This window comes from Spermophilus citellus, assembly GCF_964194105.1.
Source record: "Spermophilus citellus genome assembly, chromosome: 6".
Lineage (NCBI taxonomy): Eukaryota > Metazoa > Chordata > Mammalia > Rodentia > Sciuridae > Spermophilus > Spermophilus citellus.
Window position 1 is genome coordinate 23683551 of NC_138187.1, and position 23341 is coordinate 23706891.

The 23341-nt window shown below is 51.4% G+C and overlaps 1 protein-coding gene across 1 annotated transcript in view; it reads left to right on the forward strand.

Moving 5' to 3' along the window:
* Positions 1-931: 931 nt before the first annotated feature.
* Positions 932-23341, forward strand: part of CALN1 (calneuron 1) — a 311621-nt gene continuing 289211 nt past the window's right edge. Inside the window, exon 1 of the mRNA XM_081296845.1 lies at positions 932-1093. Coding sequence (XP_081152971.1) covers positions 971-1093 — 123 coding nt within the window. The 5' untranslated portion in view covers positions 932-970. The remainder of the gene's footprint in view (positions 1094-23341) is intronic.

The window sequence follows — 23341 nt, forward strand, 5'->3', positions numbered from 1 at the left end:
TATTGTAGAGCTACTTTAACTTCAAAATGGAACCCAACAGAAAGAGTCCCGAGGAGACGCTGTTCCCATCAGTGTCCGTGGGCACTTGTCATTCTACCGCTGGCCCCATACGGGCCACACAGTATATGCACCTCAGAGTCATTCCCCGGTGGGGAGATCTCTCAATGCAGTCCTGGGAGGGAAGGGACAGGTGGGGACGGACAGCAGCAGAGATTGGCAGAGCTGAGGGTGCCTGAGCCCAGCCACAGGAGAGGGCCAATCAGGGGTGGTGTCGGAAGAGGTGACCGCTGAACTGAGTCACCAGGGCAAGTAGGTGTCAGCCAGAGGTCAGGAAGAGAGGACTGTCCGCTTGGCGACATGGAAGGGCCCTGAGGTCCCACACCCTGGTTGGGTAGGAGCTGGTGAGGGGGTGCTGTCCTTGGACGCCCTTGCTTTGTTTAGGGAGGGTAGGATGACCTCGCCGTGGACTGTGACTGTGTCCTAACCCCGGAGGTTTGGTGTCACTCCGTAAGGTACTCACTTGGTTTCTGGGGCTCTCTTGATGTCACTGTCAAGAAAACTGACGCTGGGCAGTGCTGGGCTTTCCCGTGGGCCGCAGTCAGCTGGTGGCCCCTGGGCCTTCTGCAGAGCCTGGGGGTGCGAATGGAAAAGTACTTGCCATGTGAAAGCCGGTCCCAGAGGGCACTAGGGGTTGTTGTGTAATGCCCTCTGTGACATTGAGGTCTTATTAATAACTAAACATCTGTCACAGCCACCACCGTGTTCCTGGTGCCAGGACTGTGCTTCGTGCCGCTGTCCTGGGGAGCGGAGGGCGGGTTGAATTATTTAGATGGCTGATTCTGGGTAAATAACCACCCAGGCTGTTTCCTGCAGTAAGTTTCTGTCACCTCCTTGCAGAGCCCCAGTGTCCTCGCTGACGTGCCTTTGATGTGCTCCCAAACCTCCCTGAGACCACCGCCCTGGATCCCCGATGCGGCTGCCCGAGCAACCTGGAGAGGGGAAGCCTGAGAATGAGCAAAAGGGGGGCCAAGGAGTCCCCGAAGGGGCAGAGGAGCCGCCGCGGAGCCAGGCCCCCGACTTCCCCACCTGGCAAGTCTCCCCCACCCAGGACCGGGCTTGGCTTGCAGCCTTCAGGCGGGGGGAGCGCAGGGTCCAGGAGACAGACTCTGTGCCGAGCACGCCTGGGCGGGGGTCCCCAGGGTGAGCTGTCCACAGAGCAGTTGCTGTTCCTGGGGCTGACGGTGGAGTGGGCAGAGGGAGGGTGTGCAGCCTGGCATGGTAGGGGTTGCTGTCGGGTAGGACTGAGCATGGAGCAGCGGGTGCTGGATGGGCCTCCCTGCATGGCTTCTGCCCACCTCCCGGTCACCCAAGTGCATGCTCAGCCTGTCCTCCAGGAGGAGAGGGAGGCCCAGACCTCGCAGTCTGAGGAGGACCAGGCTCCTGCCAAACTGTCTGAGCCCAAAGGAGTCCTGGACACATGCCTTGCGGCCCCCAGTGCAGAGCGGGCCAGCCCAGGGTGAGGGGTGCTGTCTTTATAAGCCACAGGCTGCCCTGGGTTTCGATCTCGCTCTTTTCCTTCTCCTTGGAGACACTCGGGCTATAAACTTTCAAGAGGAATTTCAGCCCTGGGGGTTTGTGTAGGAGGAACTGTGGTCTGTGTGTTTTCTGGCCCCAGGAGTGGTCCAGGGTGAGTCCTGCAGCTGCCTCCCGAGGCCATCTGGAGGCGATCTCTCCCCGCTCTGGCCCCAGCTCCAAGTGGTGGGTCACAGTGCTTATAGTGGAGACAGTGCATTTAGGTTTATGGAACAAAAAGGAAGTGGAAGGGTTTTTTGGTGGCTACACTGATTTCTAGCATGTTCTCCCAGGCACTGGGGGCTGCCTGTGGGCTCAGGCGCAGGAGGCAGGGAGACCCTACCTGAGCCTGCTCAGGACACTCCTTGCTTGGGAAATCTGGGTGGGAGCTGGTGACAAGGGCCCTGGCTGAGGGCACGCTGGCCAGGACTCTGGGGAAAGTTCTGGAAGAAGGCAAGAGCAGCTGACACCATGCCATGCCCCAAGGATGGGCTCAGAAAAGTTGGCCAGGGGCCAGAGGAGGACCTGTCCCAATTCACCCTTCTAGGAGAGGACCCCAGGGGGACACTCGGACCAGTCTAAGAGTGAAATTCCTTACAGGTGTGCGTGGGGAGCAGAGGAGTGGGGCCCTCCTCCGCCTCAAGGCCCTGGTCTTAGGTTCCACTTTGGGAGCTACGAGGCTGTTATTTAAGGGCTGTGTGTTTGTTTTAGAATCAAGTTGTGTTTTATTAAGGCTGAAAGTCAGCGCCTTTTACAAATGGATCCCCCTGCCTCCTGGACCAAAAGCACTGACCCATTCCTGGTGGAACCAAAGCAGAGGGGCCGATTGAGTGGCCAGGCAGGTGGGGGGTGGACAGAGGCCTTATACAGAGGGCAGGGCCTACAGAGGTGGGACCCTCTCACCTCCAGCCTCCCTCCAGCCCCTCTCCTGTCTGTCCACTGAAGGACAGCAGACTGCCCCAGACTGCCTTCCTGTCTTTGCTAAGATGTGGCGGGCTGGCTCTCTGTCAAGGAGGTGACCTTGGGGGTGGCCTTCCTTTCTTCACCTTCCTCTAGAGCCGCACAAGGGTGCAGAGGGGTCAAGAACTGGCTCTGCTCTAGGCTGTGAGGAGGTGGCTCCTTGGCTTGGCATCCTGAGGGACGCCCCAGGATTCTGGGACCTGCGGATCTTAGGACGAGGTCTGGAGATGACTCAAGGGTGGTCAGTAAGGACAGGAGGTCACCTCGAAGAGTCTCTAGGGAGCAGGGAGACACAGGTAGCACAGTTAGGTAAACAGTCAGCCTCTCTGGCGCTGCCCAGCCCAGTCTGGAGGAGGCTCTTCTCCTATGGGGAGAAATGGATGCACACTATTGATACAGCAGCTAAAAATAACCCGTGTTCCAAACAAAGTGTTTTTAGTATTTAGAAATGAAAACGTGTAGACAAAGCACGGATGGAGACTGCATGAGTCACAAACTGCTGACTCTGAAGCAATAGAAATCCAGAGAGAGTTCCTTCTCCCTCTGCTTGTCCCTCCCACCCCCGTTCGGAATAGCTTATAAAAAGAGTGTCCCTCACAAGCAGGACCCCAGACTCCCCTGGGAGTTACGGTCCTGCGCAGCAGGGGCTGAGATCGCTCGGCTCTCACTACCGTTCACAGAGCTGGCCTCCTCATGAGGCCCCTTCATTTCTGCTCCTGGTGCGATTGCTCCCAGGCCTCGGCAGGAGCAGGGACTTCCAGGCCCCGTTGACCCTGGCTCTTCCCTCCCTGGGCTCTGCCCCGCTGGACCTCAACTCTGCTGAACTCTTCAGCCCAGCAGGGCCTGTCACTGAGCCCTGGCCCCAGGAGCTACGCCTGGGGGGCACACCTTGGGGCGTGGTAGCAGGGTGCAGCAGTGGTGTCCCCGTCCACACTGAATCTCAGGCTGGCCTGCTGGCCCCTGGGATCAGGCCCCCACCCCACAACAGTGCTCAGCCCAGCCTGCAATTTTGCCTTCTGCAGTTTCCAGCGTCCAATGTCACCTGTGGTCTAAAAACATTACCGTAGCACAATACGGAACAAGCTTCGCGCTGATCACACACGCGGGTCCAGGACGGCTGCCTTGTCCCTGTTCCGTCTCTCATGGTGCTGATCTCTCAGTTAAGTTTCACTGCCGACAGCTTGTCATGTCAGTCACGGTCCCCAGAACCTGTGGAGTACGTCAGAGGGGAGTCAGAGAGAACTGCGAAGGCCGTCTGTGATGTGGAGAACCCGAGAGGCCGCAGCACGGTCCAGCCCAGTCCAGAAGCTTCAGAACTCGGGAGGCTGCAGCCTGAGAGCCTGGCGGGTCCTGGGGTCCAGAGGCTGAAGAAGCTGATTCTGAGGTCCCAGGGCAGGAGAGGGGTGTCCACACTGGGGGAGGAGGGTGCCCATGCTGGGGGAGAAGGTTGTCCACGCTGGGGGAGAAGGGTGTTTGTGCTAGGAGAAAGAAACGAGATCAGGGGTGGGGCACGTGAGTCCCTTCCTCCTTGATGTTTTTCTTCAGGGTCCAGTTGATTGGGCCGTCCACGCACAGGGAGGGCAGATCTTCTGTCCCCATGCACAGACTCCCCTGCCAGCCCCTCCCAGGCTCCCTCAGACGCACCTAGAGATGATGCTTCTGGAGCCTCTGGCTTCTCTCCACTCAGCCAGGCTGAATGTGAAGCCACCATCACACACTCGGTGCAGGAAGAGGCTATGTGGGGTTCCATGCCCCTGAGGTTTGGGGCACCCACGGGGCCTGGCACACACCTCCGTGCACAGGGACTACTGGGTTCCTCTTTGAGCACTTCCCCGGCAGCTCCCGTTGCCATTCCTGCACCACACGGTGAGGGGGTCCCACAGCCCCCAGCCCCCACATCCGCAGCCTTGGCCCCAGCAGGGCTCAGCGACCTGGAGGCCAGGTCACCGCCCCTCCCCAGCAGGACTGTTCCGCTCCAGGAACCTTCTCATTCACAAGGAAAGCTGGATGGGGCTGAGGCTCCCTGGGCTCCCTGCCCTGCCTTTGTCATTGTCCCTGCCCATCAGAGTGCAGGAGGGCCTCCCAGTATAGGACCTGTGGGTGCCTGGCCGCTGTCCCCCCTCTCTTCACAGCCCTGCTCCATCAAGGGTGTGTGTCCCTTCTGCTCTCTCCTCCAACGTCTTTTGCTTCCCCAGCACAATCATTCTTCTGCCGTCACCTGCTTTTTGAAACCTGCATCATGTTCTTGAAGCTTTTGGAAAAATCGCTGTTTGCTCTGTTTCTCGGCTTTCACCCCCGGCTCATGCTCCCCTCCCTATCATGTGGCTTCTGTCCCCATCTGTCCCGTGGTCCTATTCTGGAGGGACGGAGGAGCAGGGCTGGGGCACAAGGGGATGGGCCAGGGAGCAGTGGTAAACATGGAGCTCTGGGTCACAGCAGCCAACATATGCTAAGTCAGAGACCTTCAGAGAGGGCTGGATGCCCCCGGGCTCCTTCCTGCTGCCCTGGCCAGCTTCCCGGAGACCCCATGGGCATGGCCTCTGTGGCCACCATCCCTCCAGCGGGCAGGCTTGGCTCCACTGCGGCAGCCACACCCTTGCCCTCCCTCGTTGGCTGGGGCCGCTCCCTGGATCTCAAGGGCTCTCAGCGAGACACCTCAGCCTCCTGCCCTCCTGGGGTCCTCCGATCCAGTCCCTGGAGATCTTCCCTCGACTGGGACCCACTTACTCCACGTGGCTCTTCTTGGGCCCCATGAGCCACACTGAGGATCCTTGGAACATCAAGATAAATGAGCAGCCTTTTCGACAGAGCCTCCTGGCCAGTAAGATTCTGATGATGCTCCCGCCGTGCGAGACAGACAGTGGATCACACCACATGGGGAACCCCGGAGATGCCCCACAGCGAGGAAATGGCTGGTCTTGTTTAACTCTGCTTTCTCAAACAAGGTCTGGGCCTGGGATGCGGGGTGCCAGTGGGCAGGTGTGTGCGAGTGACTGTGCCGGAGAGTCAGGAAACGGCCTGCCAAGGGTCCCTCCAGGGACACCCCTAGTTCTCAGGTGGAGGCAGATATCAGGTGCGGGTGTGTCCGGACCCAGCGAGGGTCCACATTCTCCGACCATTCTTTGGTGTGTGGGCTCCATGCCCCACCGTGGGACAAATCCCTTCCCTACGCAGCTCTGGGGACAGTGGATCAGCACCCACCTGAGTTCACATGTTAGGATCAATGCAGGCTCAGGGTGCACCCAGCACACACCAAGGGACCCATGAACGCGTGCGTGGGTGCACACAGACAGGCGTGCAGCCCTGGGGGACCCAGCCCTCCACTTAGGAAATGATAGGATGGTGCTGAGGGCAACTCAAATCAGCACCTTCACATCCAGATGGGAGTTCGCTGCTGTTAATGCGATTGCGCCTCTGATCCTGGCTGCACTCCGCGGCTCATCGCTAGCACCCTTCCCATCGCACCCTGATTTTTTCTGGCCCCTACTGATGTCGGCTTAGGTTGCACGGCTCTCTCTCCCTCCTCCCTCTCTCCCTCTCTCTTCCCCTCTCCCTCCCCCTCCCTCTCCCTTCTTCCCTTTCCCTCTCTCTCCCTCCATCCCCCCTCTCTTCCTCCCTCCCTCCCCTCTCTCTCTACCTCCGTCCCTCCCTCTCCCTCTCCCTCACTCCATTTCCCTCTCCCTCCCTCTCCATCTCTCTCCTCCTCCCTATATTTGAAGTCACATAGCAAGGGGGAGAGAGGACACAGGGTCAAGAACAGTCTTCAGTGAAGCTATTCTGCACGTGCAGCGGGTGTGACCCTGAGCTCCACAGAGGAGCACACAGTGCTATCCACCATCTTAGGGAGGAGTCCTGACCACCCTCCACGTCCAGGAGACTCTCTGACCTCTCTCCCGGGAATCCTCCTTCACAGGGTCCTCTTGCCTCCTGCGTGACCCTTCTGATGAAGCCCCTTCACTGTGGTTCCCTTGACATCCTCCATGCCAGTGAGTGTCCTCTGCAGGTGCTTCCTGGGAGCAGGCACTTGGCCCCAGGCACCCCGTGTCTCTGGAGAGGCCAGCGGGGAGGGCACTCCTAGTACACTTCAAATCAGAAAGTGCCCGCACCCAGCCGCACACCCAGCAGCGCATAGTTTACTGCTATTCAACTATTAAAGTGCCGTCCCATGGCCTTGCCTGGGGAACCAGCCGTGGTGTGGCGTGTCCAACCTCGTGGGACCATTGGGGAGCAGGCTGCTCAGTGTGAATGGGCCTCCGCAGGTGTGACAGGCAGTGCCGGGCCCACAGTGGCTGCTGGGCAAGGACCAGGCCTTGAAGGCGGTTTCTGGCCTGTGGCCTCCAAATTCTCCATGGAGAACCTTGGAAACATGTCCCTGGTGCTTGTACCACAGTTAATTGAGCCTTTTTCTCTTCCTGAGACAGTGGGCAGTGGGTCTGGGAGCCTGTGGAGTCTGGGCTCTGCACAGTCTCACTGTTGGCAAAGCTCTGGCCAGCAGCTCCTTCCCTTGCTGTTCGTCCTTCCCCTCAGCACGGAGTCCAAAGGGAACTAGGGAGACGCAAGCGGCCCCTCAGTCCTGGGCACCCTTGGGAGCCACGCCCATCCTCCAGCCATGTCCCTGTGGCCATCACGGGAGCCCCCTTCCTCCTGGACCCTTGTCATCCTAGACGGGCACCACGGGAGGCCCCAGAGAAGGGCCCCTGAGCATCATGCTGTTCAAAAAAAATTTTCTAGTATTTATCTTCTAGTTGTAGGTGGACACAATATCTTTTATTTTATATTTATGTGGTGCTGAGGATTGAACCCAGTGCCTTAAGCATGCTAGGGAGCACTCTGCCTCTGAGCCACAACCCCAGCCCCCCAAATGTTTTATCTCTTCATTTTCCTGAACTAACCCAGCCCAGCACTGTCCCAGCCCCAGGTCCCATCCTTGGGGTTGTTGTTGGTGGGCATGTAGGGGTGTGTGTGTATGTGTGCGTGCATATGTGTGCCTTGTGTGTGTGCATGTGTGTGTGCATGTGTGTGTGCATGTGTATGTGTGTGTACACGTGCATGTGCATGCATGTGTATGTGTGTGTGCATGTGTGCATGTGAATACATGTGTGCGTGCATGTGTGTGTGTGCATGTGCATGCAGGATTGTGTGCATATGTGTACATGTGCATGCGTTTATATGTGTGCATGCGTGTACATGTGTGCATGTGTGCACATGTGTATGTGCAGTTTCCTCCACTGCAGCCCCTCTATCCTCCACACCGCCATCATCACACGACAGATGTGTATAAATCACAGATTTACCAAAATCTTGGGAATAAATGGGGAATTTCAATGTAGGGAAAAATTGTAATGTACCAAGAAATCTTCTGAGACCCAGAAGAAATACTTCAAGAGTTTTCTTTTTATGCATGCATCCCTTTGGCAGTCTCATGAGACCTGTAAATTATGTTTTCAAATGTATAAAACAGAAGGCAACAACAACGGAAATCAATCGTACTGAAAAACAGTCCCCAAATATCAAACAAAACAAACGTGTGACATAATGACCTGTGTGCTTCTTTGTCGAGGCACCAAATAGTGAGCCCTGGCGGAGGGCACGGCGACGGTCCTCCACCTCGGGTTCTGCAGTGGTTCGTAAACAATGTTCTGGAATGAGTGCGTCGTCTCTGTGTGACGGGAAGGCCTCCAGGGAGGTCCAGTGCTGTCCTGCCCTGAGCTGCCTGGTTTCTTCCATGTGGAAGGGACAGCTAGACCCAGAGGTCAGTGGAAAGGAAGGTTGTCATTCCACTTCCACTGGAGACCCCTTGGGTTCAGCCTCGGTCCTCCCTACGAGGGGTTCTCAGCCATGTTCCCTGCACAGAGCAGCCCTGCCCTCTTCTCTCACCACCAAAGTGTCCTTGTCCCAAGGACGTCCCAGGACAGAGCTCCATCCCTCTTGGTAACCTGTTTCCTTACCACCAGAACCATTCCCTCTGATCTCTTCCCCACTTGGACAAGCCATCCAACGCTGTCCACCTCAGCAGCAGGCCACAGAGACGGTGTTCTGGGAGATACTCCACCAGTGCGTGGCAATTCTCCCCCCAGCTGGTATTTGATTGAAGCCTGAGCTCAAGTCAAGGGACTTTGGGCCCCAGGGCAGGACATCTGTCCCACTGCTTAGAGACACGAGGCTTACGAGCCAAGCTTTGTGGGCAGAGGAAACTTGCCAGGCTCCAGGCTAACTAACTCCAGGTTAACTAACTCCAGACTAACTAACTCCAGACTAACTAACTCCAGGCCAACTCCAGGCTGATGGGGAGACTCTGCTTGGGGAGACCCCATGTCGAGCTGTTTTCCGGGTGTGAAGAGGAAAGTCTCCGACACTTCTGTGGTTTAACCCTGGGGCTGGACCGGGAAGGAGGAGGGCATGACACGGGAGAAACGCAGGAGGCTTCCCTCCATTTTCTGGCCAAAAGTTGGACAAAAAAGCACAAATTGGAGAGGAGGTGAGAGGACCTGGGTTTCCACTCCTCTGACCCGGCCCCCAAGGGTGCTGGCCCCCAAGGGTGCTGGGGTGAGTACCAAGGACGGGGCTCTGGCTTCACCCTGGGAACCCGCCCCACAAGTGGCCTCGGCCCAGCTAAGCGTGGAAGAGGAGGGTGCCCCCCGGGGCTCACTCAGTCCCTAGGGCAGAGACCCTGGAGGAAGAGCAGCTCTTCTGCCCTCGGAAGAGAGCATGGGAGTAGAGGGCGGCACCAGGCCTGGACAGAGCCCGGGCATCTCTAGCAATCTGTGCCCAAGAGGGCGTTGAAATATTGACGGTGGATGCCGGGCTCCTGAGAGCATTTCACGGCCGAGAAAGAGGGTGATTGACCAGCCCTGGACCCCAGCAGTGGAGGCCAGCAGGACCCCATGACCAGGAGAGAGAGCCGCATCCACCGGCAGGTTCCTGGGGTCAGAGTGATGGACGTACAAGACTCATCACTCTCCTGCTACAGATTTTTATGCCACCTTTTAGGGAAAGGCATAGGTGGGGACACAAGATGAGACTAAATATTTTATAAGTAAACTTACAAAATAGTTGTACAATTTACAAACGTATGAAATCACTCTGGATTTGCAGAGAGATCGTGGCTGACCAGGAGCCCTGTACCCAAAACTCGTATCCCCGCGCGTCACAGTCCAGGACCAAGTCCATATGCGGCAGCGGCTAAGGCTCAGCTCTCCTCGGGTCCCCAGGACCTCCTCCAGGAGGGGGCGCTCTGCTGGACCCGCGTCTCCTTAGGCTCCTCCTGGCAAGGCCCCCATGAGACTTTCCTTAGTGTCGCTGCCTGACGCTTTGAGGAGCACAGGCTGCAGGGCCTGCAGCGTGTTCCTGTGTTGTGACCTGTCTGATGGCTGTCTCCTGGTGACTGTAGCATGGGCTTGGGGGACAAGGCCACAGAGGTGAAGTGCCAATCTCACCTGTCACCTGGGTGCAGACCATCAGGGTGGATTCTGACCTTGGTCACCGACAGAGGTGCTCATTGGGTTTCTCCACTGCGAAGTTGTCATCTCCCCTTTTCCTGCTGTAGTCTTTGACAGAAGACATTATGCACAGACCATGTCATGGTGGGGATGTGAGGGGTCCCCCGAAAGCTCACGGTGAGATGGGTGCAGGAAGGTTCAGGGGAGACAGGACTGGCCTGAGATCTTACCCCATCAGTGCCCTAACCCCAACAGGGCTTAGCTGGGCAGTCCCTGAGGGTTGGGTTGGCAGGGGAGGTGGGCTGGGGTGTGGCCTGGGGTGTGTATTTTATATCTGGCGAGTAGCATCCCTATGCGCGCTGATCACCACGTGGGCTGCTTCCCTCGGCCACCTTCTCCCACCACGATGTCCTGCCTCACCTGGAGCCCCAAGGAATGGAGCCACTCTCGGATAAAGTTTTCCTCCCCTACAATTGTTCTGGTCGGGTCCTTTGGTGATTAAAACAGCACACTTAAGAAGCAGAGCTGTGGGGCTGGGCTGTGGCTCAGAGGAAGAGCGCCTGCCTAGCACCAGGGAGGTGCTGGGCTCCATCCTCAGCAACGCACAGAAATAAATCAAATAAAGGTATTGTGTCCATCTGCAACTAAAAGCCCCCCAAACAAAAGCAACTAGTGCTTTAAACAAAAAAGAAAAAAAATGGATGCTCTGCTCCCCTTCTTCGAGGCGGAGTGCCATGGGGCGTCCTGACACAGGTGTGAGTCTTGTCTCCCCTCCTACCTCCTTCCTTTTTCTATCTACATCAGCATGGACTCGTGCCTGTGCCATGATCCCGTACGATTTCATTCCCTTTCTTGCTCAGAACGCTGTGCCCGTGGCCTGGGAGCTGCGGGCGCCCATGTATTGAGCATCTTCTCTCTTTCTGGCACCATGAGCTGCTCTGGGCTCGTCCGACCTGTTTCCTGCCCTGGGTTCCTTCGCTGGAGATCGTGTCAGAGAGCCAGACCTGGTGCCAGGTGTGCTGTGGCTTCTGGGCCTCCTGGGGGACAAGCCAGAGACTCCCCGGCCCCACATGTGTCTGTGCATGTGCCTGTGTGTGGTCACCTGTGGCGTATTGAGCTACGCATACGGAGCCCCCCCACCACCACGGAGGATTCTCTGGGCGGCTCCCCTGCTCTGCCCACTCCCTCTCTGACAAGGAACACCCCGCTCCCTCCAGCCATCCGTGTGCTCCAGGGCAGGGTGCGTGTGTTATGCCACCAGCGCTCTCTCAGGCTCTCGGGAGACAGTGGTATTGACTAAGTGCCTGGCAGAGTCCCTTCGCTTTTGCTCCACCCACTTCTAGAGCACCAAAGTCAGCACTTTCTCCTGCCCTCTGCAGGGAGGTCACTCCACATCCGTAATGCAGATGGATGTGTCACTCTCCGCATTCCTTCTGGGGTCCAACTGACCTTCTGAATGACTCTTTAAATTTGCATACATAAAGGTCCACTCTTTGCTGGAGTCTAGTGGGTTTTGACAGATGCCTTTCGTCACGTGCCCACAGGCACAGCACCGTATAGAGAGCGTCCCTGCTCGGAGTGCCCCTGCGTTTGGCCTGCCCAACCCCCCACCCCTGGACCCCTCTTGACCACTGGTCTTGTGCCTCTGGTTCTGGGTTCCCCGGGGGCCATGTGGGGAGCAAGCCGTGGGCTCTTCTCAGACTGGATTTTTTTTTGCTGATGACCCCCCCCCCCATTCTCTGCCTTGTCTTTGGGAGACCTCATTTCTTTTTGTCATTGAATCTGTAGACATGCCACACACTGCGTGCTCACCGCCCACTGGCTTCTGGGAGGACATCGTGGTTTTCCAGCATGGAAGGCCACAGTCAGAGCAGTGGACACTTGCAGGCATGCTAGTGGGGACACCCAGTGAGCAGGGGCGCACCTGGGCAGGACTGCTCTCCTGCAGGACCATGGCTGGCTTCGTGAGATGTGTCCCACACTGTGCATGCCCGTCAGCAGGCAAGCGCTCCTGCTGCGTATGTGGTGGTGTCTCGCTATGGGGTGTGCGGCGCCCTGCGACATGTTTTTAGGTCTCTGTTGCTTCCATCTGTGTATTTTTCTTTGGTGATGTGTGTGTTCAAACCTTTTGCCCAATTTTCCCAATGGGCTGTTTTCTTATTTCCGAGTTTTAAGATTTCTTCTTATTTTGACAATGATTCCTGTAACAGGTGTGTGTTTTCTGGTGATTTCTCTCCCAGTCTGCGGTTGATTCTGTCTCCTGACACTGCTGATCTCCTCAGGGGTGGCCAGTGCTGGTCACTGCTGGACATCTTTCATGGACAGTGCCCCTGAGCTGATGGGCTTGATCACCAGCACAGTTGGGATTCATTTGGAATCTTAGAGACTTGTGCTTTTGCTTTGTTTTGTTTGTGTGTAAGTTCCAATGACTTTTTTCTTCATCCTGAGACAGGCACTGAGAAAACTGGATGTCCATATGTAGAAGAAGGACATTTGGTCCCTACCTTTTACCCTGCACAAACACCGACTCAAAGTGCATCAAAGAACTAGGAATTAGACCAGAACCTCTGCAACCACTAAGAAATGACACAGGGTCAACATTCAAAATGTTGGCGCAGGTTTCAGCTTCCTTAGCAAGACCCCAGGAGCTCAAGAAATAAAACCAAGCAGTAAATGGAACAACATTTAATTCAAAAGCTTCTTATGGTGAAGAAAACAATCAAGAGCACAAAGAGAAAGGGTACAGAGTGGGAGAAGATCTTGGCCAGTTATTCTTTGGACAGGGGATTAACTTCCAGAATTTATAAAAAATGAAAAAATAACCAACCAAAACAAAAGAGAAAAAACACCCAAACAAAGCAAAAACTTATTCAATAATGGGCCAAAGAACTGAACAGAGACGTTTCTCAAAAGAAGAAATTTAAATGGCCAAGAAATGTATGAAAAAATGTTCAGCATCCTTAGCAATCAGGGAATGCAAATCAAAACTGCATTGAGATTTCATCTCACTCCAGTTAGAATGCAAATCATCAAGAATGTAAATCACCACAAATGCTGGTGGGAATGTGGGGGGACAGGTACATTCACACATTGTTGGTGGAACTGCAAATTAGAATAGCCACCCTGGAAAGCAGTATGGAGATTCCTCAAAAGGTCAGGAATGGAACCACCACATGACCCAGCTGTCCTACTCCTCAATCTTCATCCCAAAGAACCCAGATTGGCATACTCCAGTGATAATCTGATTTTTTTACATCCGTACAATTGCCAAGTTGTGGATCTACAAATAGATAAGGAAAATGCAGCATATGTACACAAGGGAATTCACTGAGCCACAAAGAACAATGAAGTCATGTCACTTGCTGGTGAGTGGATGGAGCTGGGGAGCATCGTGCTAAGGGGAATGAGACAGAGCGAGGACGTCGAGGGCCAAATGCTTTCTCTCATATGTGGAAACTAGAGGGAGGAGGGAATTTGAACAAGGAAGGTCTCAGGAAATAGAAGGGAGAGCAATGAAGTGGAGGAAGGGCCTGGGGGGTGGTGCTGGGGAAGGAGCTGAGCCCCACTGTGCCATGTCCATGGACAGCGCGTCCCACCGCCATACCTCCTCTTCTATGTATGACTATGATGCACCAAGTAAGACAGTAACAGCAGGACGGTCCATAGAGCAGAGCAAGGGGGACAGGGAGGGAGGGAGGGAGGGACCTGCCAATTTCTGTGGCTGTGCAGATGAGGCACAGTGAGCCCCACTGTCGGGAGTGACAACACGCACCAGTACCAACAAGGCATGTGAGAGTCATGCCAGCATGGGTCCCTGTGAGTCTCCCCTCACTGGCATTACCGGGAGTCGTGATCCACCTTCTGGTTCATATTTATCTTTAATCAATTAGAACTTTCCCTCAGGCTTTTCAAACAGACCCCCTCCTACCATCGTGGTTCTTGAGAGTCCTGTAGTTCTGAGGCTGTGTCTTGGTTCCTTGCTGGTGTTTAACTGTCACTCCACAGTCGGCCCCGTGGGGTTCTGCACTCTGTGGAGCAGAGTGTCATCTGGCTGGACCTTCCTGTTCTGCTGCCCAATGGGCCTTCCTCTCCTTGGGGCCTCCCTGGCTTTGGTGTGCTTGCTGCATGTCCTCCTTCGGCCCGTCTCACGAAGGCCTCATGCCCGGCATGCTCCACGTCCACCCACGGACACCCTTTCTCAGCTTGCTTCTGCCCCCTCCCCAGGAGCAGGCTGTGTCTTGGAGACCCTGAGGCCATATCTCCCTTCCTACCTGCTGGGCTGTCCTCGCCTGGGTGCCGTGTCTGCGTTTTCTTCTTTACCGAAGGCTGGTGTTGGCCAGGCTGCAGAGTTTAACTTGTGTCCCTCTAGCACGGGGCTTTGGGACCTTTGTGGGACATTTCCCTTCCATGACTGTTGAACTTCCTGGCTCTGTTGGAGAATCACAGTTTCCAACTCTCCGTCCACAGTGCAATCACGTTGTGCTTCCATAGTGAGTGTCCTGCGTATGACGTGTTTCCTTCTGCAGTGCCCGGGGCTCCTGGTGGAGGAAGGCTCGTGGCAAAGTGAGGCAGGAAGAAGAGCTAGGCGGTCAGGGAGCCTTGCCCGCTGTCACGCATCCGGGAGGGCCTGCCATCTCAGGTCCCTGCAGGCTTCCTGTCCTAGCTTCAGGGTCATTTGAAGAGACAGGCAAGCTGGACACTCGACAGACAGGGAGGTGGATGGAGAGCTGAAACAGCTACTGAGGTGGCTGGGCAGCAAGGGGTCAGTTGCGTGCACGTCCACCTGTTGCTGTACAGGGTCAGCTGCTGCCCAGGTAGTGCAGGCACAAGGGGTGTAGAGAAGGCCCCTGGTGGGCGGCACCCTCTCTGCTGCCAATTTTTGTCAACGTGTTTGCACAAATTTAAAAGTGAGACCTGGTTTGTGGCACGTTGTGACTCGTGTTTGGCAGCTTCTGGCAGTGGGAATTTTGAAAGAACTGAATGGATGGTGTGGTGCCATCTGCAGAGATCAGACGACGTTTCTGGTCTAACTGTGGCATCGACTCAGATAACTCAGGGACAATATGTACCCCAGTGTCATCCGTTTGGTACATACCCCGTAACTGTTGGCTCTTTGTATTGTCATTAGCTGAATGTATCTGTTTAAGGTTTAACCCTCTGATATAGCCTTTGAAAATTGTCAGATTATCAGAGAAAATAAGAATTAACTTTATTCATCAGGGTTGACGATGACCCAGGGTTGTCACAGTAACTTAAATATTTTAGTGGCACAATGAATAAAACAAATGGGTCCTCACACCTGTGAAGTCTGATAGACCTGGAGACCTCTCCTTGCTCCATGCCCTGGGGCAGGGAGAAGAACAGGGCCTCCAGGTCACCCAGGAAGAGGAAGAGCTGCCCCCTAACTGCCCTACTCTGGAGGGTGTCCAGCACTTTAGCAGCATTCCATTGGCCAATCCGGTCACCTGGGGCCAGGAGATAAAAAGGGCCCTTAGATCAAACTTCTAGTAGATTCTGCCACTGGCCCCAAAACAGGAAATTCTAATTTTTAAACATATTTTGGACAATATGTCAAAATCGATTTTATTTAAATTATCTCCACATTTTTCAGAGAGGTACTAATCCTAGCCAATATGTGGGGTGGCAGAACATAGCAAGTAAAAATGACTCAAAAGCAAAATGGCTTCAGTATTTTGTTCCACCAAGTACATTTCATAAAAGAGAGCATGTATGAAAGTAAAGAATCATTTAATTCTAAAATGAAAATGCAAAGTCCTACAACCCCACTAAGTACACACTGACCAATAGTGAAAGAAAATAATTTTAAAGAAGAATTAAATCAGAGGTTGATGGTATGAGTCAAATCCTTTCCTTCATTCGCTGGGATTACTTCTGCTGCTCAAATAGAAGGGAGAATATTTAATTCAAAACTAGGTTTTCCAGTGATTTTTGCTTCTGGACAAGAAGGAATGACTTAAATTGGATTTGTCCTCCTACCTGAAGCAAGAGCAATAGAAACTGAAACACAGTATGAAACATTGGGTTTCCAGACATTATGCTAAGGTAAAGCAGAGCAGTGAGAACTCGGTGCTGCCCACCTGCTGCCTGATAGGGGTCCGTGGGCCTCAGCTCAAGGAGGGGAGTGCAGACATGCAGAGCTTTAAAATGCAAGAAGTAAAAGTGGCAGAACTCCAAGGAGACAGAGCCACGTCTACAATTACAGCCGGAGGCCTCACAAACATGGTTTGAACAACACTATCATTCAACTCGACATGACCAGAACTAATGTAATATTCCACTCAATACAGAATATGTATTGAGTGGAATATTATGTATGTAAATATGGAACATTTATAAGGCAGATCATATTATGGTTATAAATACATAAAGTAACTTCAAAAGACTCTGAGCCACTCCTGGTGTACTCTTTGACAGACACATATTTAGAAAAACTGATGAATATTTGAGACATAAATAATGTACTCATATGTAAATTACAAGTTAAAGAAGAACTTAAAAGAGATACTGGAAAGTATGTTGATTGGAATGAAAATTAAAAATAGAACATTTCAAAATTTGTTGGTTGCAGCTAATGCAGCACTCAGAGGAAAATTAATAGCAATGAATATAAATAGAAAAAAGGGAAAGGTTTCAAATTAATAATATAAGCACCCACTTTTAAGTCATTAAACAAAAGAAAATACATCCAAACCATGTAATGAAATAATAAAGGCCAGAATAAAAATCAACCAAATAGAAAACAAAAAACAATACTGAACTTAATGAAACTAAGAGCTAGTTCTTTGAGAAGTTCTAGAAAATTGATAAACCTCTACCTAGATTGATCATAAAAAATAAAGTCATGAGTATTGATATTACACATTCTAAATATTAATAATAATGATAATAGAATATTGTGAATAGCTTTATACCAACAAATTTGACAATCTGGATATAATGAATTCCTTAAAAGACACAAACCAGGAAGGCCCACTCAAAAAGAAATATATAACCTAATCCTATTAAAAAAATAAATTTTTAGTTTAAAACCTCTCTATAAAGAAAAACTCCAGAGCCAGATGATTGCTCTGGTGAGTTCTGCCTAACAGAAATACAAAGCTCCCGTTTCTCTCCTCCTTCCCCAGGGGACTCACTAGTTTACATTTTATTTCTAGGGGTTTACGTATCCTGTATGTGAATGAATCGTGCCACATGAGGTCTGGTTCTTCCACTTCACATGATATATTCAAGGTTCATCCATGTTTTATCGGGTATTCATTCTCCATCCCTTTATTTGGCTGATTAATATTCTGTTTTGTGGACATGCCATTTTTGTTTATCCACTCGTCAATTGATGGACATTTGGGTTCTTTCCACTCTTTGGCTCTCATGGACCAGCTGCTCTGAACATTCATGCACCAGTTTGTGTCAATGTATGTTTTCAGTTCTGTGAGTCTAACCAGAGGGGAACTGCTGGGTCCTGTGGTGATTCCACACTTAACTTTTGAGGAGCTGTCAGACTGTTCTCCAGATGACTTTCCAGCCTGCCTTCCCATCAGCAATGCAGAGGTTCATGATGTTTCCGCATCCTGAACACTCCTGCCATTGCCATCCCGGGGCTCCCATCTCAGGGTGGTTGGTTGGTACTTCTCCAGTGACTAATAACGTTCCACATCTTTCATGTGCAAACTGACAATTTGTATACCTTCTTTGGAGAAATATCCATTCATATCCTTTGCCATTTTTAATTGGAGTCCCTTTTTGTTGTTGATTTGTAAGAATTCTTTATATTCTCTCTGTTAGACCATTATCAGATATATAACTTGCAAATATTTTCTCCCATCCTGTATTTTTTTAAACTTCCTTGGTAGTATTATCTGAGTCACAAATTTTTAAGTTTTGTTGAAATCCAATTCATCTATTTATTATTTTGTTTCTTGTGCTTTCTGTATCATATTTAGGAAGTCCTGAACACTTACCCCTATGTTTCCTTTTAAGAGTTTTATAGCTTCAGCTCTCACATTTAAGTCGGATCCGCTTGGAGTTAGATTTTGTATGTGGTATGAGGTGGGTGTCCAAAGTTTGTTCTTGTGGGTGTGGATATTCAGTGTCAGCACCTGTTATTGAAAGAACTATCATTTCCCCCATTGAAAGTTCTTGACCTCCTTGTCAAAAATCGTTGACCAAAATGCATGGGTTTTATTTCTGGACTCTCCATTCAATTCCACTGATAATTTCTATCCTTATTCCAGTGCCATTCTGTTTTGATTACAGTTGTTTTATTGTAAATTTTGAAGTCAGGATGTGTGAGTACTTCATTTTTTTTCTTTTTCAAGATGTTTGGCTATTTGGGGGTCTCTTGGATTTCCGTATGAATTTTAGGATTGACCTGCCCATTTTTGTGCAAAAGCATTTAGAAATCTGATAGAGATTGCTTTGAGTGTGTAGGTCCATTTTGGGGAATGTTGTCCTTCATTGTTCTTTAGACATTTCCTTTAGCTCTTTGAACATTTTAAAATAGCTGATTAAAGTCTTTGGACAGTGAGTGCAATATAGGGGCTTCCTCAAAGATAGTCTCTGTTGCTTTTTTATTTTCTCTCTGTGGACCACATGGGTCACACTTTCTTATTTCTTTGCAAATCTTGTCATGTTTTGTTGAACAATGGATGTTTGGACTATTATAAAAGGATAACTCTGGAAATTAGATCCTCCTCCCCAGGTTCATTTCTAATTATTTAGTTATGTGTCTAGTAACTTCTGTGAATTGCATTTCTAAAGTCTGTGTTCTCCTCGGTCATGTGCACATACTGATATCTCTATTCTCTTATCTTAGTAGTCGGCTAATGGTTAGACAGCGAGTTCCTTAAACTCTTGTGAAGCTCTGCAAGAAGTTAACCGCTCTGCCTTAAGCTTTGCTTTCTGCCTGTGTGGGTCTTGAGGATCAGTCGGAGGTAACCTAGGGCTGTCTCAGGTCCTTCCTGAAATAGTCTACGTCCTGGGAACCCACATTGTCTTCTAACACCCCCAGGCACAAGTTGGGGTTTTTCAAAACCTTTTCCTCCCTGAGCATTTCATTTCTGAGGCTGTCCTCAGATACTTTTTTGGATTGGTCTGTAGTTTCCCCAGACGTTACCCTTGGCTCAAGCCGCCCTCATGGGAATGTTAGCCAGCCAAGGCTCTCAGCCAGTGACTCCAGGGTCAGGGCTCCGGCGCTGCTGAGTTCCAGGTTAGGTGTCTATCAATCATGCCCATTGGTCATGCTATTCTTCAAGGGTCAATCAAACAGATTAAACAATTACAATTCTTTGGGAATGTTGCCATTCTGGTACTAGCACTGGAAACAGGGGGGCATTTTCAAGGTGGTTGCTAATCTGGGGAGCAGAAAATAGGGTAAAGGAACATGCCACACACGCCTTGACCTCGCCGAGATCCAGCCATTTGTCTTATGCTTCCTGTGTTGCTGCAAGCACCTGGCAGTTTCCAGAGTTCCAAGGAGATGGAGTGTGACCATTCTTCCATCTTTTCATGGCTTTTATGTAGAGATGGAATTTTGGAGCTTCTGTAGTTTTCATGGATGCCATTGCCATTTCAGTTGTGCAAACCGTTCTTTCCTGCAAGCAGCGCACCATTTTTCTCTGTCTGCTTTTGAGATGTTTTTCTTTGTTTTAGTTTCCTCATCAGTTTATGATGCATCTCAGCATGAATTTCTTCAGACTCATGGGTTGTACGAGTCTCCTCAGGCTGTAGATTCATTTATTTCTCATAATTTGAGGCATCTTCAGTCATGATGTCTTCAAATGCTTTTTTTTTTTTAGTCTCATTGTTGGGACTTTTGTTCTTTTAAAAAGTATTCTCCCTCCGTTCCTGGAGCATGAGTTTATGATGGCCCCTTGAAAATGCCTGTCAGGTGACTGACATCCATGTTAGCTTGGCACTGACATGTGCTTGGTCTCTCCTCCCAAGCATGTTCAGATTTTCTTGGTTCTTTGTATCATGAGAATTTAGGGTTATACTTTGACTATTTTTATGTGTGGCTCAGGGTCTTTACATACCGTGGACAATGTTACTTTTTGTTTGCTTGCTTTATCAAGAAATCAGCCTGATCGGAACTTAAGTTTGGGCCAATTTTATGTTGATTGTGGTTCTAAAGCCTTTACTGTGCTCCTCCGATGGTGGTGTAGGTGGGTTTTATGTGGACAACCCCATCGACTAGTGTGTCAGTGGCTAGTTTGGTCCCTCGGCTAAAAAAGATGCAAGTTCAGTTACCCCAACCCCCTCATCCTGTCTGCAGCTGACGCAGTTGTCAAAGGGACAAGAAAAGGTAGCAGAGAGAGAGGGAGGGAGGGAAGGAGGAACGGTGGGAGTTCTCCCCGATGATTGGGGGCTGCTGTTATTTGACTGAAGAGGAAGATTCTCCTTCCTCAAGGTTTTAGCCTCTTGCTGGCCCTCACGGCCACCCCACTTCTGCTGCTGTGGGTTCTTTGGGGGCTGGGGTACAAGAGAATAGAGAAAAGGAAAACAGTGCCTCACGGGGCATTTCCACGTCCTGAGTGAGTGCTGGGGAAGCACGTATCCATTCCCTGAGCCGAACCAGGGTGTCTCCTGGCGTTTCTGTTCTGCTTCTGCCCACTTCCCTCAGCCTTGACTCCAGACCCGAAGCACCAGGGGGAGACATGGCAAGATCACGCCTGTTTGGTGGTCCTTTGGATTTCCCTCTTTCCCTCAGTTTTCCTGTTAGCATTTATTTTCAAAGTCCTCAGATAACTTCTCCATGTATTCTGCCCTGATTTCGTAGCTGTGTTCAGCCGGGGAGACTGTATCTTATCCTGAAGAGGAAGCATCACGGTTGATTTTTGGACAAAAGTGCAAAAGTCAGCCAGCAGAGAGGCAGCGCTTTGTCAACCAAACTAGGAGAAACTACTGAGTGCTGGTAATTCAAGGCATCCTTCCACACACAAGTGCACACACACACACACCACTGCACGTTTGAACCACACATGGCACCACAAAAAAACTAAATACCAAAGCATCATAGACTTAACTATAAAGCATGAAATATACAACTTCTGGAAGGAAACCTTTCCACACTTGGGTTAGGCTGATGTATGACACCATAGTGCTATCAATACCAGAGCAAGTCAATATGCTGGACTTCATCCCAGTCAAGAACTGTGTCTTTGAAAGGTACTGTTAAGAGAATGAAAAGACAAGCACAAACTAAGAGAAAATCGTTTGTAATCACATGTTATCAAGGACTTGTATCCAAAACATGTAAAGAGTTTTCTAAATTCAATAATGAAGACACAACCCAATTTTAAAATGAGTAAAGATACAAACAATTAATTCACCAAAGAAGATACACAGGTGGTAAATAAGAACCTGAGAAGATATTCAACATCATCAATCATTAGGGAAATGCAAATTGAAACTCTAATGAAATGGCATTACACACCTATTAAAATGTCTGTGATTAAAACAGCAACACCAAGTGTTGGTGTAAGAGGGACCCACTGGAACTCTCACATGCTGCTGTTGGGAATGTAAAATGCTCTATTTGTATAACAATTTGGCGGTTTTCCAGACAGTTAGACATACATCTGTTGTATGACATCCATTCTGTTTCTAGATATTTTGCCAAAGTAATTGAATGCACATGTTCATGAAAGACTCAGACACGATCGCTAATTGCAACTTTATTAGCCATTGTTGAAACCTGGCAGCAACCCGGGTGTCCATCAGTAGGTTGTGGATTAACGAGTGGTGGCGTGTTCAATAATGTTGCGGGGGTGAATTTCAGAATGGTTGTGCTAAGATACAGAAGCCAGAAAACAATGTAAAGACTCCTGGGGAGAATGGTGCCGGAGGAGAGAGGTGGAGGGATGGGGCTTGTGTGGCCTTGGGTAGAGGACGTGCTGGCCACTGACTGCGTCCAGGTCGAGGGCTGCGTGCACTTGTAGAAGCTCCCCAAATGGCACTCTTGGCATGCGGCTGGCCCCATGTCAGCAACGCCCCTGTAAACCTGCCTTGAATGGGCCTTCAAACCAGGCTCTGCGAGGCTCAATCAGCACTTCCCTGGCGCCCTTGCTAGTGGTCAAGGGCTGTCTTCCATCTGGGGTGTTGGCTTGAATCCGTGAGCCCGCAGACCGTCTTCTGGGAGGAGGCGCAGGGACAGCCTAGACCCCCTCAAGCTCTCTGCTGCGGTCTTTGTCCCTCCCCTTCCCTGTTCCTGAGCCCATCCCAGAGCACAGCGTGGGGACTCCTTGCTGGCTGCAGCACCCTTCTTGCTGTCCCTGTGCGTGCACATGCCTGTGCGCAGGGTGTGCAGAGAAGTCACAGAACCTCACCAGCACGCGGGACGCCCCTTGCGTTTCCTTCCCACCAGCCCCTTCCCGCCCAGGTCCAGCTGCCCTCCACCTCAGCCAACCTTCGGTTCCCTCAGCTTCGAGCACCAAGCGCGTTCCCTGCTTCCTCTGCCCTCTCTTCCTCCTCAGGGTACTGGTGAGGTCCATCACGGGGCGCAGGAGGCTGCAGTGGTCCAGTGTGGGAGTGGCCTGTCCTCCCCTCTGTGCGCACAAGTCGAGATGAGCTTATCCATTTACTGCCCATGGGTAAATGCGCGGTTTCCAGTTTGGGACGGTCATGCTGCTGGACGTGTCTAGTGTCCGTCTTTGGGGGCACATGGATGCCTTTTGTTGTTGGTCGTATACTTAGGTCTACAGTTTAGAGGTCGTCACTCTGAACACGTGGAGTTCTGAAACCTGCTGTGAGTGTGGAACTGTCAGGTGTCCTCCCTTACAGTCCTACAGTCAAGAGTGGCTTCCTGCAGCTGCCCTGGGCTCCAGGGTGGTGCTGCTGATCGGTGGGCAGCTCCTTTGCTTCTGGTCCTCCAGCAACACACGCAATAGAAACACTCCACATCCTTTGGACATGTTGTGATTCAGCGGACTGATTATCATTTTGGAACTGGGATTGTTGGATTCAGGGATGTACCATGTCCATCGACACTGGGACACACTGGTCCAGCTTCCTTCTGGAAAAGATGAGGTACAAGTCACAATCTCGCCAACACTGACTAAAAGGGGACATATTCACCAGCAGCTCAGGACGCTGAGGCAGGAGGATCATGAATTCAAAGCCAGCCTCAGCAAAAAAGGGAGGCACTAACCAACTCAGTGAGACCTTGTCTCTAAATAAAATACAAAAAATAAGGCTGGGATGTGGCTCAGTGGTCAAATGCCCCTGAGTTCAGTCCCTTGTACCCCCCCCCCCCACCAAAAGGGATATACATATATATTTATACCAAGGATTGAACCCAGGGGTACATAACCACTGAGCTGCAACCCCAGCCCTTTTTATTTTGAAACAGGTCT